Source organism: Drosophila arizonae, chromosome 5, assembly GCF_054131065.1.
Source record: "Drosophila arizonae isolate 15081-1271.41 chromosome 5, UAZ_ARI_1.0, whole genome shotgun sequence".
NCBI classification, from domain to species: domain Eukaryota; kingdom Metazoa; phylum Arthropoda; class Insecta; order Diptera; family Drosophilidae; genus Drosophila; species Drosophila arizonae.
Window position 1 is genome coordinate 17,443,348 of NC_142925.1, and position 12,868 is coordinate 17,456,215.

General features: G+C 40.3%; 2 protein-coding genes across 2 annotated transcripts; both read right to left on the reverse strand.

The window, feature by feature from the left end:
* Nucleotides 1-6,587: 6,587 nt before the first annotated feature.
* On the reverse strand, nucleotides 6,588-8,568 carry LOC149268590 (uncharacterized). Its single transcript, XM_089470800.1, has 4 exons — nucleotides 8,377-8,568; nucleotides 7,917-8,317; nucleotides 7,740-7,856; nucleotides 6,588-7,674 (listed from the first exon to the last, which is right to left on the reverse strand). Exons 1-4 carry the CDS (start codon nucleotides 8,524-8,526, stop codon nucleotides 6,720-6,722), a joined length of 1,623 nt encoding a protein of 540 aa, XP_089326926.1. The 5' UTR covers nucleotides 8,527-8,568; the 3' UTR covers nucleotides 6,588-6,719.
* A 1,182-nt stretch (nucleotides 8,569-9,750) lies between these two features.
* Nucleotides 9,751-11,687, reverse strand: LOC108614970 (uncharacterized). Its single transcript, XM_018009194.2, has 4 exons — nucleotides 11,499-11,687; nucleotides 11,039-11,439; nucleotides 10,862-10,978; nucleotides 9,751-10,796 (listed from the first exon to the last, which is right to left on the reverse strand). Exons 1-4 carry the CDS (start codon nucleotides 11,646-11,648, stop codon nucleotides 9,842-9,844), a joined length of 1,623 nt encoding a protein of 540 aa, XP_017864683.1. The 5' UTR covers nucleotides 11,649-11,687; the 3' UTR covers nucleotides 9,751-9,841.
* Nucleotides 11,688-12,868: the final 1,181 nt, after the last annotated feature.

The following is a 12,868-nucleotide window of genomic DNA, read 5'->3' on the forward strand; positions in this document are numbered from 1 at the left end:
AAATACTTATATTTAATGGCTTTGCAATTGGTAGAATGCTAGAAATATTTATTGCTTGCGCAATGCTTGTCTTGGACTGATGTTAACTTGTAGTTAATATACATTGATGACTTACTTATTTTGTTTAAAATTTTAATTATTTTAATTTCACGAATTAGGCAGAAATATTTTCAGCAGAAGTTAATAAAAATCTAAATGCATATATTATAAAATAATCATGTAAATACAGATTTGCTCTTGTACAACATTTTAAATGTCACCAAATTGTATTCTTGTTAACTGCATGAATCTCTCAACTCTAAAGCTTAGCGTTTACAACCAGATAAGCTTTTGTTTAACATTCATAGATGTGTGGCAAAGTGTCCATCTATCTAGCGACGAATTTAGTTTTGCCCAGCTTTATGTGCGTCAATCCTTTATTTTTGTTGCTCTTTTTTTTTTTGGTGATTTCGCGTTGAAGAGGCCCTTAGCAATTTAGCGTAATCTATGGCGCATGCATCGAAACTACAACCCGGAATTAGAATAACAATGAAATGCCTGACATGGCATCAGATGAAAGGAGCTGCTGCAAATTCGTGCTACCTACGCAAAAATCAGCCGAAAACCCGACGAAGACCAAAATAGAGAGAGCAAGAGGGGAGGAGAGGAGAGGAGAGACCGTACCCAGATCTAAGCCCCAAACCCAAACCAATTGACGTAGCTATTGTCATTCACATACTTGCGCATTCATTTACCACACACACACACGCACGCACACACATGAGCGTCCAGTGTGGTGACCGCCTGGGGCGTTCTAGTGTAGCGCAGCGGCAAAACCAAACGGATGCGCCATCCACCAAATGCAAGAGCCAACACCAATGCTAACGCCAACACACAAATGCAAGTTTCGCACAACGCTGCGTATACGTAATTTATTACAAGCGACGCCATTTTGCGTCATTTCGCGCACTGTGCGCGTGGTAAGCTCTATTTGTGAGTGAGTGCGTGTGTGTGTGAGTGTGTGTGTGTGTGTGTGTATGTGTGAGGGAGAGAAGATAAAATGCAAAATAGACGTCACGGCAGCTGCTGCTGTTTAGATAGGCGAGTCCTCCCTATGGACGTTCAGCTGCCATTTGCTTTCATGGCCAGCTACTTTCCTGAAATATGTCAGCGCTCATGTTTAGCCGCTTTGGTCAGAGGGTCTGTTTGTGTGTGTGCGTGTGTGTGTTTGTGTACGTGTCTGTCTAATTCAATTACAAATGTTAAATGCAAGAGCGCCATCAAAAAATGCTGTGTGACCTGGGCCTGGGAAGCGAAGCGAAGCGCACCACACAAACGGTCAACTAATTTGCAGTCAACATCGAAAACTAACTAACAACAAGCCATTTAGGCCAGTTGGCTGCCCTAAATGCTGGACGACGGTGGTGCTGGCCAGCAGCATCGACCGGCAGCTTCAAAATGGCGGCAATTTCAACAAATTTTCATTATGCAAATCAATTTTACACTTTTTATTGCTGTCACTGATGGAATTTCATGCATTAATTTTCGCGCTCGTCATTTAAGTGAGTGACTGCCTCGGCTTTGAAAGTTTGTTTAGGTGCTTCGTTGAGCCCCTCCCCATCCCCTTTTAGCACCACTTAGCTGTCTGTTGGGCGGCTTGGTGGGGGCAGGCATTATCGCAGCGCTAAAATCATTTCGAGTGCAAATCTTCAATTAGGCAAAACAAGAAAATTGTTGAAAATTCAGCGCCGCTGGCAGCCGACTTTCCGTCCGCCCCGTTATTTGCTTCTCTCTTTCTCTTTTTTTTTCTGGCAGCCACCGTTGCTGCGGCAAAGAGAAGTTTGGCTTTTTTTTTTTTTTTGTCATTCTGCTTTCAATTTCGTTTATTTTTTTTTTCGTTTTTAATTTTTTTGCACATGAATTTTGTGCTCTTTCTGGTTCTGGCTTTCATTCAGCGAACTAATTATGCGCTACAATGCGTCTCGTTGGCTATTGTGTTGGCTGCAAACTTCCAAGCTCGTCAGTTCTGTCTATATTCAGTCTGCAAGCGAAACAAACTGTGAAGGTCAAGGGCAGAAGGGAGCTCAGTCCCTATACAATTTATATACTATACGATTCGTTGGGGTTCCGCAAAGCCGCAAGAACGAGCGCAGTGAGTGGAGAATTGCCTTGGAAGCAGACGATGGTGGTTAGTTAGTGAATTTATAGATAAGAAAACTTCACTTGTTGTGTAACTAAAAATGAAAGTCAATAGTAGTTGCAATTAAATGGTATATTTATCTAACTAGAATTAAGTTGAATTTTAACTCTCTCTTTCTGCTTGCCCCTAATAATAAAAGCGGACAAATTCTATAATCTTTTGTTACGAATTGCGCATCAAAGTCTTATCTGAATTTCTCAAATATTGTTTACTTGGCTTTAATTTAGCCAGCCTATTTGATTAGCTTTGAGGGCTGCGCCGTCTGATCCATTTGCTTTATAAGAGCCTTGCATTAGGACATTCACATTATGTTGTTGACACTGAACGGGATTTTGACGTAGTAACAAGATAAGTTACTTTTGTGCCAGGGCCGTAGCTCATAAAATGTTACATGGGGGACTACAAGCCCCCACCACACGCGCCGTACCCGCCGCACCCCCCGCACAAACAGGCTTCAATTACAGACATTGTGTTCTTTCCGGAACAGAGGGTTGTTTGTTGATAGCTGCCGACTGTTGGCCATAAAAAGTTTGCCTATATTTATATAATTAACACAATGAAAAATTTCAACAGCATTTGTTTATCTTAAAGGCAGACGCGTGCTGCCGACTGTGATTAGAAATTGCCAACAAATATATTACTGGCATTACGTTTGTTGTTTTTGGGATGGCCAAAACGGAAGGCAGGAAGTTGCTTGCCTCTGTCTCACGAACATTTGCAGTGGTGGTCGTGGACTATGTGCCTTGCCTTTCAGTTTAATGCTGATAGATGATGTTGATTGGAAAGACTGATGCGACGAACCAATAATCAAGTCAGAGCCCTGCTTAAGCCCTTCAAGGCAGAGGCAGCGTGTGCCGCAGCTCTGGAGATTGCGTAAAGGAAAAGCAAAGTAACTCGGAAATGCTGGAAAAAAGGGCAGAATAAATGTGAGGAGTTGCCGAGCCACAGTTTGCGACCTTTTAACAGTGACGCACATTCGCACAAAAAACTTCAAAGTTGGGCGAGCCTTAAAATGGAATACGAGCGGCAACAGTCGCGCTCAGTTCAGTTTGGGGCCAGCCACAAGCCGCAGAGTGTACTAGATGTACTCCATTCCATATTTCGCTTTGCTGTCTCAGTTGCTTTTGAATTGAAACTCATCTTGAGATCCATTGGCAACCTTATAGCGTTTGACTCTACGATATACGATATACAATATCGTATTTGTCTAGTTGAGTTTTATAGAATGATGACTTTACTAAGGTACATAACTCATATAATAGTTGATGCCTATTTTGTTTGTTATACAAACTAACCTATACGATATAAAAAATGTGAAATATATATATATATACGGTATAAGTCATATACGATGTGCGACAGATTTAATACGTACGATTTTCGATGTACGACATACGATATACGATATGGATATATGATATGTGATATACGATATTTGATATACAACATACGATATACTATATACTATAAACGATCGATATCGATATCGATATATGATATGCGCTGTCGTCTAGATCTAGAGGACTTTCCAAATTTGAAAGAGTATTCGATATTCGCATCGTTAGATTCTTTGGTTTTTTTTCGCTTTCCTGTGTCTGTCGTTTAGCTTTTTTTCGTCCTGTTATTCATAGCTTATAAAACAATTCCCCTGGCTATTGCGCTCTAATGTTGGTCGAGCATTTTGTCCGCCTCCCACACTCGTGCCATGCTGAAGCATCTACAAAAGAGAACAGACCAAAAAAATGAGAAGAAGAAAATAAAAAAAACAGCATCGGCCGTATGACTACTTAAGGTAAATAGATGGCACTAGCTGCCCGGCCTGAACCTGAACCCAAACCTGGCCACATGCACACGATAACCTGACACGCGCCCGTTCCAGCTCCAATGCTCCCAGCTCCTAGCTCCCAGCTCCGCGTTGTTAGTTGCCCGATGCTGATGATGATGTTGCTTATGTTGTAAACATTTTAAGCAAATTGTTTAGGTAAATAGATAAGACGTGACCTTTTTTCACGGGCACAAATGCATTGTCAGAGGCCATCGTGGGCAGCCCCTGGGATTGTCTTTGGCGTGCCAGAGGGGTGGGCGCTGGGTGGTTTGGTTGGGCTTATGTCTGGCTAATGTATTACTTACCATTATTGTGCTTTCTGCTTTTTTCTATACATATCTTTTATGTATTATTGTCAATTATAAAATAGCGGCACAATGCACGCCGGCTGGCTGCGGCTTCAGTTGCGACTCCTGCTTCTGTCTTTGCTTCGACTATTGCCATTGTCCTGGATGGCATGGCTTTTGTGTGCGGCACAATAGTCCTGGCTCTAGTGCTGCTTCTATTTTACCCTCATTGTCGTCTTTAAGTTGAAAAATATGCAAATAAATAAACATAAAGTAGGTAAAATTGTCTGGCCAACAACCCGAGTGCGCCTGAGTGGCCTCGTCCTGTTTACTTTGCCATGGATCGCTGGATTGGGCAGAGTTAGCTCAGCCTGCCAAGTAGACCCAAGAGGCTTGCACTTAAAGTGTTAATGGTGGGGCTGGTTTCTCATATTCGACTATGACCCTGGGGTGACATGCACAAGACGTGATGAGGTCGGGGGTCAACAGATATCCATATCATCTTACAGCTAAAAGCCAAACTTTCTTCGGCACTGACATGATAGTTAATGTTTATCATTGATGTGGTTATGAATTTACACACACATATCGCAGATGCGAGAATGTAAACTAAGCATTTTTGGCATGGCATGAATCTATCTTCAGCTTTAAAATATAATATAATGCATAAGAAAACTTTTCAGTGCAGGATATTGTAAATAAATCATCCTTTGGAAAGAGGGAGGGCAGAGGGAGTAAGGTGGCTAACATAAACAGAAGTTTGTACTACCTCAGTCACAGTATATCCTAGTCTAGCACTTCCTATATGTAGCTTTAACTGATTTCATTATATTTTTAATTCAATGGTTTCAATGCGCCAGCCACGCGCTCACTGATTAGATTAAAAATAAATTCATTCATAACAAGTAAGAAAGCTCTAGTCGAGACTGCTCGACTACGAGATCCCCTGAACCCTTGGAGTGTTAGCTATTTCAATAATTTTTCGCGTCTTTCAGTTTACACAAGAAACACGCACACACACACACACACACACACACACACACACACACACACACAAGCATAAACACGCATGGGCGGCAGTGAGCGCTTACTATGAGAACTTAATTGCTTTATAACTTTTTTGTGGACGTACGATCTTCATGAAACTTTCAGACTATGATTATAACATGGATATATCTCTAGTATTTGAAATACGCTTTTTACAAAAGTGAGGGTGAGGGGGTGAATTTAAGGGTGAGGGGTAAATTTTAACAAAAACCGAAATTGTATAAATTGCATATAAGTATACATTAAAAATTTGGAGACTCTAGCAATAAAGGTGTAGAAGATATAATTTTATAACTGGTTTTCGATAAGGGTTTTTATCGATAAAAAAAAGATCGGGATGAGTTATCGATTTTTAATGATAAACTTGATATGCGCGCTGTAATTACGGACATTTAAAAAAAATTTGAAGTCTCTAGCTCTTATATCTTCTGAAATCGACGCGTTCATACATACGGACAGACGGACGGACGGGCAGACGGACAGACAGACGGACAGGGCCAAATCAACTCAGCTCGTCGCCCTGATCAAGAATATATATACTTTGTGGGGTCTGCCACGCCTCTTTCTGCCTGTTACATACATTTCAACAAAACCATTATACCCTGATTTCCCATTGAAAATGGGTTCAGGGTATAAAAAAATTAATATCAACAATTTGGCTTCCTATTGCGCTTGAAATAAATTTATCTAAACGTGAATCTCATATTTTGTTGTTCAACTCAGCCATGAATGAGCTCAGCACATTTGACATTAGTCAGTCAGCGTCGCGTGGCAATTGCCAGATATACTAATTGAAAATTTGGGTAAATTCCAATAGGTCATATCAGACGCATAGATTATTGCGACTTTTCCAATAATAGACAATTTTATATAATATAATCGAGAGCACAGTCTACACACTGAGATAAATAATTGCACCCCATGCACCGACTCATCGTTAGATAACCAATGGGAAAGTCCAATAAGTGGATAAGGGAGCAAAAACATTTTTATATCGTTATTTTTCATATGGTATATGTTTTTAGATTCAAGGTGAAAGAAATAAAGCGAGCTATATATATTATTTTCCTATCAGTTCTTCCATTTTCAAATAAATATAAAGCATTATCAACCAGTCAGCGTTGAGTAGTAAATTATATAAATATTTCTATTCAATAAATTATTAACATGTTTGCATGTTTGTTGGAATTAATTTCGGCAAATATTAACAAAGGGAACTTTGTTTAAAATTTTAAATAAGAAAAAATAGTTTTATAGTCTATAATATTTTTAAATTTATTTAATAATATTTACATGTTTTGTAATTTAGAAAAAAGTTAAATCACCAAAATATCGAAATTCTTAAAATCTATAAAGAACAATGGTTGTAAGACAAATGAAACTATGATTCCTGAACATCCATGAGCGACTCAAACTGTTTCCTGGCCAAGTTTCTGACCACCTTACCATTGTTGTTCATGGGCAAACTGTCGACAAACTGGACGCCAGCGTTCAGCTGCTTGTATTCGACAACAACGCGCTTTGCCACATGCTCGATGATCTTCTCCTTGGAGATTTCGGCTCCGGGTTTTTTGATTACCAGTGCACCAGCTGCATCGGTATAGTTCGTGTTCCTCACGCCGACAACGCAAACATTTTCCACCTCTGGCAGCTCCGTAATAATTTGCTCAATTTCGTTGGGCCAGAAGTCCTTTGATTTGTATTTGAGCACATCCTTCTTGCGATCTACCAAAAACAGATTGTTGTCATCGTCAAAGTAGCCGAGATCACCCAGATCAATCCAGCCATCCCGAAAGGTGGAGGCCGTATCCTCAGGATTGGCCACATAGCCCTGCCATGTGACGCCAATGTCAATAAGAATTTGGCCGACCTGGTTAGGCCCCAGCGAATTACCCTCATCGTCAATGATCTTAATCCGAACTCCTGGTGGCAGTTTGCCAACAGAACTTGCCAGGCTCTGGTCAATGTTAAGGGCTATTGTGCCCGTCTCAGTCGCTCCATACGCGAACACGATATGGGCATTCTTCATGAGCTCTTGCCCCCTCTGCAGTATTTTCATCGACAGCCAGCCACCAACAACGATACTCATGCGTACACTAGACAAGCTCTGCTCAGTAGCCAATGGACTTGTGTAGACCTCAAAGCCCTGCCAGGGTGCCATCACAATCAGGGTGACCTTGTACTTTTCGATCATGCGGATGAAGCTGTCGCCATTGAATGGTTCATTGAATATGACTTGACTACTGCCATAAAAGAAGCACAGCATCATTAGCATGAGACCCGTCATCCAGTCTAGAGTAGCACTAGTTAGGATCACATCTGTGCAGTTTCCGATTCTGAAATGAATTTGATGTAAATTTATAGCTCTCAGCTATCATTTGCAAACGATTTTTATACTTACGCCTCTACTTTGTTGAGCTGTCTATGCGAGATGGCCACAGATTTCGGCTTGCCCGATGTGCCCGATGAGCAGAGAATGGCCGCTATTTGATTACCGTCAGTGGCCAAAGGCAATGGTCTGAGAAGCAGAAAAACAAAGGTAAGCCATCCAGCGGTTTGTTTGAATTGCCCAACTTACTGGTAGAAGCGCTCCATGGGATGTGGCTTCAGCAGATCTTCAATATATGGTACGCCTTCGACGCGTCCAGTTAGCGTAACGTACTTGGGATTCCAGGCCTTCGTTACTTCCTTCATGATCTCATAGTCTTTACCATCGCAGAACATAATCTTTGGCTTTGTTGTCTCATATAGATCTTGAATGACTTGGGGCTCCTTCATGTAGGTGTAGGCCACGGCATGGAAGGGAGTCGCGTTGAACAGGCAGCCCACAACAAGGGAGCTGGTGAAGGTGCTGGCATTGCCAATAATGCCGACGACATCCTTATGGGTAAGTCCCTCACTCTTCAGGTACAAAGCCAGGCGTGCGGCCCAGACGTGCACCTCTCCAAAGGTCACCACACGTTCGTCCATATTCGAGATCTATGGAGGAATAGTTGCATTAGCTGAATTTCTTTGTGAGCTCATCCATCAGCACTCACTTGGACGACATTTGTGGGATAGCTCTTGACGGAATTGTATATCCTTTCGCCCACCGAGCAGTTGGCATCGTACAGCTTACGCAAGGGCAATCCGCTCCACACTTTTGTCTTCTCATCATAAAGTGTTGGAAATAGTGCTTTAGCTGTCATATTGTCTGTGCAAAAGTTATAGAACTACTGTCTGATTGCTTGGTAGAACTTTACGGTTTTTATACCATATGGAGCTGATGTACGTATTAATAATCTTATGATGATATTGATTATTTATCATATGACATATGATATGAATGGCTTATTGGTGCAAAGTTTCATTTTAAATATGCGCCGAAACTTATTGAGATACTGTGTGGCCGAATGTTTGGTCGCACGCATTCAATAGTTCGTTCGTCTTATCTGGTCTTCTCATTTAATTTCCTTAACAGCCTTTTCATTATTTTCTGTTTATAGATAATTCTTACATGCCTTTACAGTGCAATCTACCCACTGCAGTAGGTATACCACAAAAAGATATGCAGGTATTATCAAAATCGACCGACTAGACAAAGATCCCATAGACAGTCACTAAGCAACAGCATACGATTTTTGCTTTTTCATCGGGTATATAGTCTATAGTCTCTGTAGATAATGGTTACATACTCTTACAATGGGTTTATTGTATTGGACATGTGATGTGCAGACTAAATGTATTTAGACATATTAAATATATGTAAATTCATCATTAAATTTAAATAAAGCAATATCCAAGTCCAACAACTGTATATGCACTCAGTAATTCTTAAGAAATTTTCAAGCTATATAATATTAATCAAAAGTTGAGTATGCTTCTTCAAAATTCAGAGATTCAAAGCTCTAAACTTCTTTATGGGTATTTCGTATTCTGTAATATATTATTATATACACATAAGATATATTTTATATATGATTAAATGAAACTTATGTCGATACTTAAACTTTTATCGATAAAACTTATATCTGTTTAGCTTTATTAGTGGCTTTATTTAACAAGCCCCAGCCAAGGAATTGCCGATTAAAATTTAATGAAAAAGTTGGTTGGATCAGCCATTTTGACCTATCATTTCTTTAATATTATATAACAACTAACAAAAAGCAAATCCTTTTAAGTTTATATCAATAATTATTCATTCAATATTGATTGTTTTTATTTTGCTCATACTATTATTAGCTCTTTATCAGCATTAAAGTACATTATCTATCAGTCGGTGTTGACTGTTAAATGTTTATCGTCAACTATGAAATAGTAAATTGTTTCTGATTTGTATATGTTTCTTGAAATTCAAGCAGCTGAATTCTGTGCAAATTAGAAATTAGCAAATTAGAAAAAATAATATTATTGTCTACAATATTTTTCAGTTTATTTAATAATGTTAAGTTAGCTTAACAGAAATCACCATAATATCGAAATTCTTAAAATCTATAAAGAACAATGGTTGTAAGACAAATGAAACTATGATTCCTGAACATCCATGAGCGACTCAAACTGTTTCCTGGCCAAGTTTCTGACCACCTTACCATTGTTGTTCATGGGCAAACTGTCGACAAACTGGACGCCAGCGTTCAGCTGCTTGTATTCGACAACAACGCGCTTTGCCACGTGCTCGATGATCTTCTCCTTGGAGATTTCGGCTCCGGGTTTTTTGATTACCAGTGCACCAGCTGCATCGGTATAGTTCGTGTTCCTCACGCCGACAACGCAAACATTTTCCACATCTGGCAGCTCCGTAATAATTTGCTCAATTTCGTTGGGCCAGAAGTCCTTTGATTTGTATTTGAGCACATCCTTCTTGCGATCTACCAAAAACAGATTGTTGTCATCGTCAAAGTAGCCGAGATCACCCAGATCAATCCAGCCATCCCGAAAGGTGGAGGCCGTATCCTCAGGATTGGCCACATAGCCCTGCCATGTGACGCCAATGTCAATAAGAATTTGGCCGACCTGGTTAGGCCCCAGCGAATTACCCTCATCGTCAATGATCTTAATCCGAACTCCTGGTGGCAGTTTGCCAACAGAACTTGCCAGGCTCTGGTCAATGTTAAGGGCTATTGTGCCCGTCTCAGTCGCTCCATACGCGAACACGATATGGGCATTCTTCATGAGCTCTTGCCCCCTCTGCAGTATTTTCATCGACAGCCAGCCACCAACAACGATACTCATGCGTACACTAGACAAGCTCTGCTCAGTAGCCAATGGACTTGTGTAGACCTCAAAGCCCTGCCAGGGTGCCATCACAATCAGGGTGACCTTGTACTTTTCGATCATGCGGATGAAGCTGTCGCCATTGAATGGTTCATTGAATATGACTTGACTACTGCCATAAAAGAAGCACAGCATCATTAGCATGAGACCCGTCATCCAGTCTAGAGTAGCACTAGTTAGGATCACATCTGTGCAGTTTCCGATTCTGAAATGAATTTGATGTAAATTTATAGCTCTCAGCTATCATTTGCAAACGATTTTTATACTTACGCCTCTACTTTGTTGAGCTGTCTATGCGAGATGGCCACAGATTTCGGCTTGCCCGATGTGCCCGATGAGCAGAGAATGGCCGCTATTTGATTACCGTCAGTGGCCAAAGGCAATGGTCTGAGAAGCAGAAAAACAAAGGTAAGCCATCCAGCGGTTTGTTTGAATTGCCCAACTTACTGGTAGAAGCGCTCCATGGGATGTGGCTTCAGCAGATCTTCAATATATGGTACGCCTTCGACGCGTCCAGTTAGCGTAACGTACTTGGGATTCCAGGCCTTCGTTACTTCCTTCATGATCTCATAGTCTTTACCATCGCAGAACATAATCTTTGGCTTTGTTGTCTCATATAGATCTTGAATGACTTGGGGCTCCTTCATGTAGGTGTAGGCCACGGCATGGAAGGGAGTCGCGTTGAACAGGCAGCCCACAACAAGGGAGCTGGTGAAGGTGCTGGCATTGCCAATAATGCCGACGACATCCTTATGGGTAAGTCCCTCACTCTTCAGGTACAAAGCCAGGCGTGCGGCCCAGACGTGCACCTCTCCAAAGGTCACCACACGTTCGTCCATATTCGAGATCTATGGAGGAATAGTTGCATTAGCTGAATTTCTTTGTGAGCTCATCCATCAGCACTCACTTGGACGACATTTGTGGGATAGCTCTTGACGGAATTGTATATCCTTTCGCCCACCGAGCAGTTGGCATCGTACAGCTTACGCAAGGGCAATCCGCTCCACACTTTTGTCTTCTCATCATAAAGTGTTGGAAATAGTGCTTTAGCTGTCATATTGTCTGTGCAAAAGCTATGGAAGTTATGGTTGCTTGGTAGAACCTTGAGGTTTATATAGCACATGGAACTGATTAATAATCTCGTGATGAAACGGACTATTTACTGTTTGACATATGATATGAAGGGCTTATTGGTGCAAAGTTTCATTTTAAATATGCGCCGAAACTTATTGAGATACTGTGAGGTCAAATGTTTGATCGCACGCATTCAATAGTTTGTTCGTCTTATCTGGTCTTCTCATTTAATTTCCTTAACAGCCTTTTCATTATTTTCTGTTTATAGATAATTCTTACATACCTTTACAGTGCAATCTACCCACTGCAGTGGGTATACCACAAAAGACAGGCGATAATAAAATACCCAGTGAGGGCTATGCAGGTATTATCTAATGATCGATTAGACAGTCCCTATATGCTTTTTGCTTTTTCATCGGGTATATAGTCTATAGTCTCTGTAGATAATGGTTACATACTCTTACAATGGGTTTATTGTATTGGACATGTGATGTGCAGACTAAATGTATTTAGACATATTAAATATATGTACATTCATCATTAAATTTAAATAAATTAATATTCAAATCCAAGAGCTGTATATGCACTCAGTAATCTTTAAGAGATTTTAAATGAAGCATAGTTTCCACATTTTCAAGTTTATCTAATAATAATAATCAAAAGTTGATTATGCTTCTTCAAAATAGATTTTCGGATTGGATACTTTGATTGTATGTCACAATATTCTTCGTATATTTCTTTCATATTTAATCTCTTATATAACGACGATTCGAAAGGTCTGAAGCTCTTTAAGGGTATTTCGTATTCTGTAATACATTATTATATACACATAAGATATATTTTATATACAATTTATGAAAACTTATGTCGAAATTTAAACTTCTATCGATAAAACTTATATCTGTTTAGCTTTATTAGTGGCTTTATTTAACAAGCCCCAGCCATGGAATTGCCGATTAAAATTTAATGAAAGACCTGGCCTGATCAGTCTATTTGACAGTTCTCATACTTTCAGTTGTTCAACTTGCTTTGATTCGGTTCGGTTCGGCTCAAAAGTGAAAAGGGATAAATATGCCAAAAATTATGAACACAAAACAAACAATTACCATCATCCGGGCAACAGGACAACCGCTTTTCGTGCTTCTCCTACTTCTCCCTCTTCGCTCGGTTGCTTCAGGCCCAACAACCTCACGCTCGACCGAT

What these genes read in the sequence shown, in the direction of transcription:
- LOC149268590 (XM_089470800.1), bottom strand. Translation starts at nt 8,526, where the DNA reads ATGACAGCTAAAGCACTATTTCCAACACTTTATGATGAGAAGACAAAA. An exon ending in CCCATGGAGCGCTTCTACCA is followed by an intron (nt 7,857 to 7,916) that starts GTAAGTTGGGCA and finishes TCTGCTTCTCAG; the next exon opens with ACCATTGCCTTTGGCCACTG. An exon ending in CAGCTCAACAAAGTAGAGGC is followed by an intron (nt 7,675 to 7,739) that starts GTAAGTATAAAA and finishes AATTCATTTCAG; the next exon opens with AATCGGAAACTGCACAGATG.
- LOC108614970 (XM_018009194.2), bottom strand. Translation starts at nt 11,648, where the DNA reads ATGACAGCTAAAGCACTATTTCCAACACTTTATGATGAGAAGACAAAA. An exon ending in ATCCCACAAATGTCGTCCAA is followed by an intron (nt 11,440 to 11,498) that starts GTGAGTGCTGAT and finishes ATTCCTCCATAG; the next exon opens with ATCTCGAATATGGACGAACG. An exon ending in CCCATGGAGCGCTTCTACCA is followed by an intron (nt 10,979 to 11,038) that starts GTAAGTTGGGCA and finishes TCTGCTTCTCAG; the next exon opens with ACCATTGCCTTTGGCCACTG.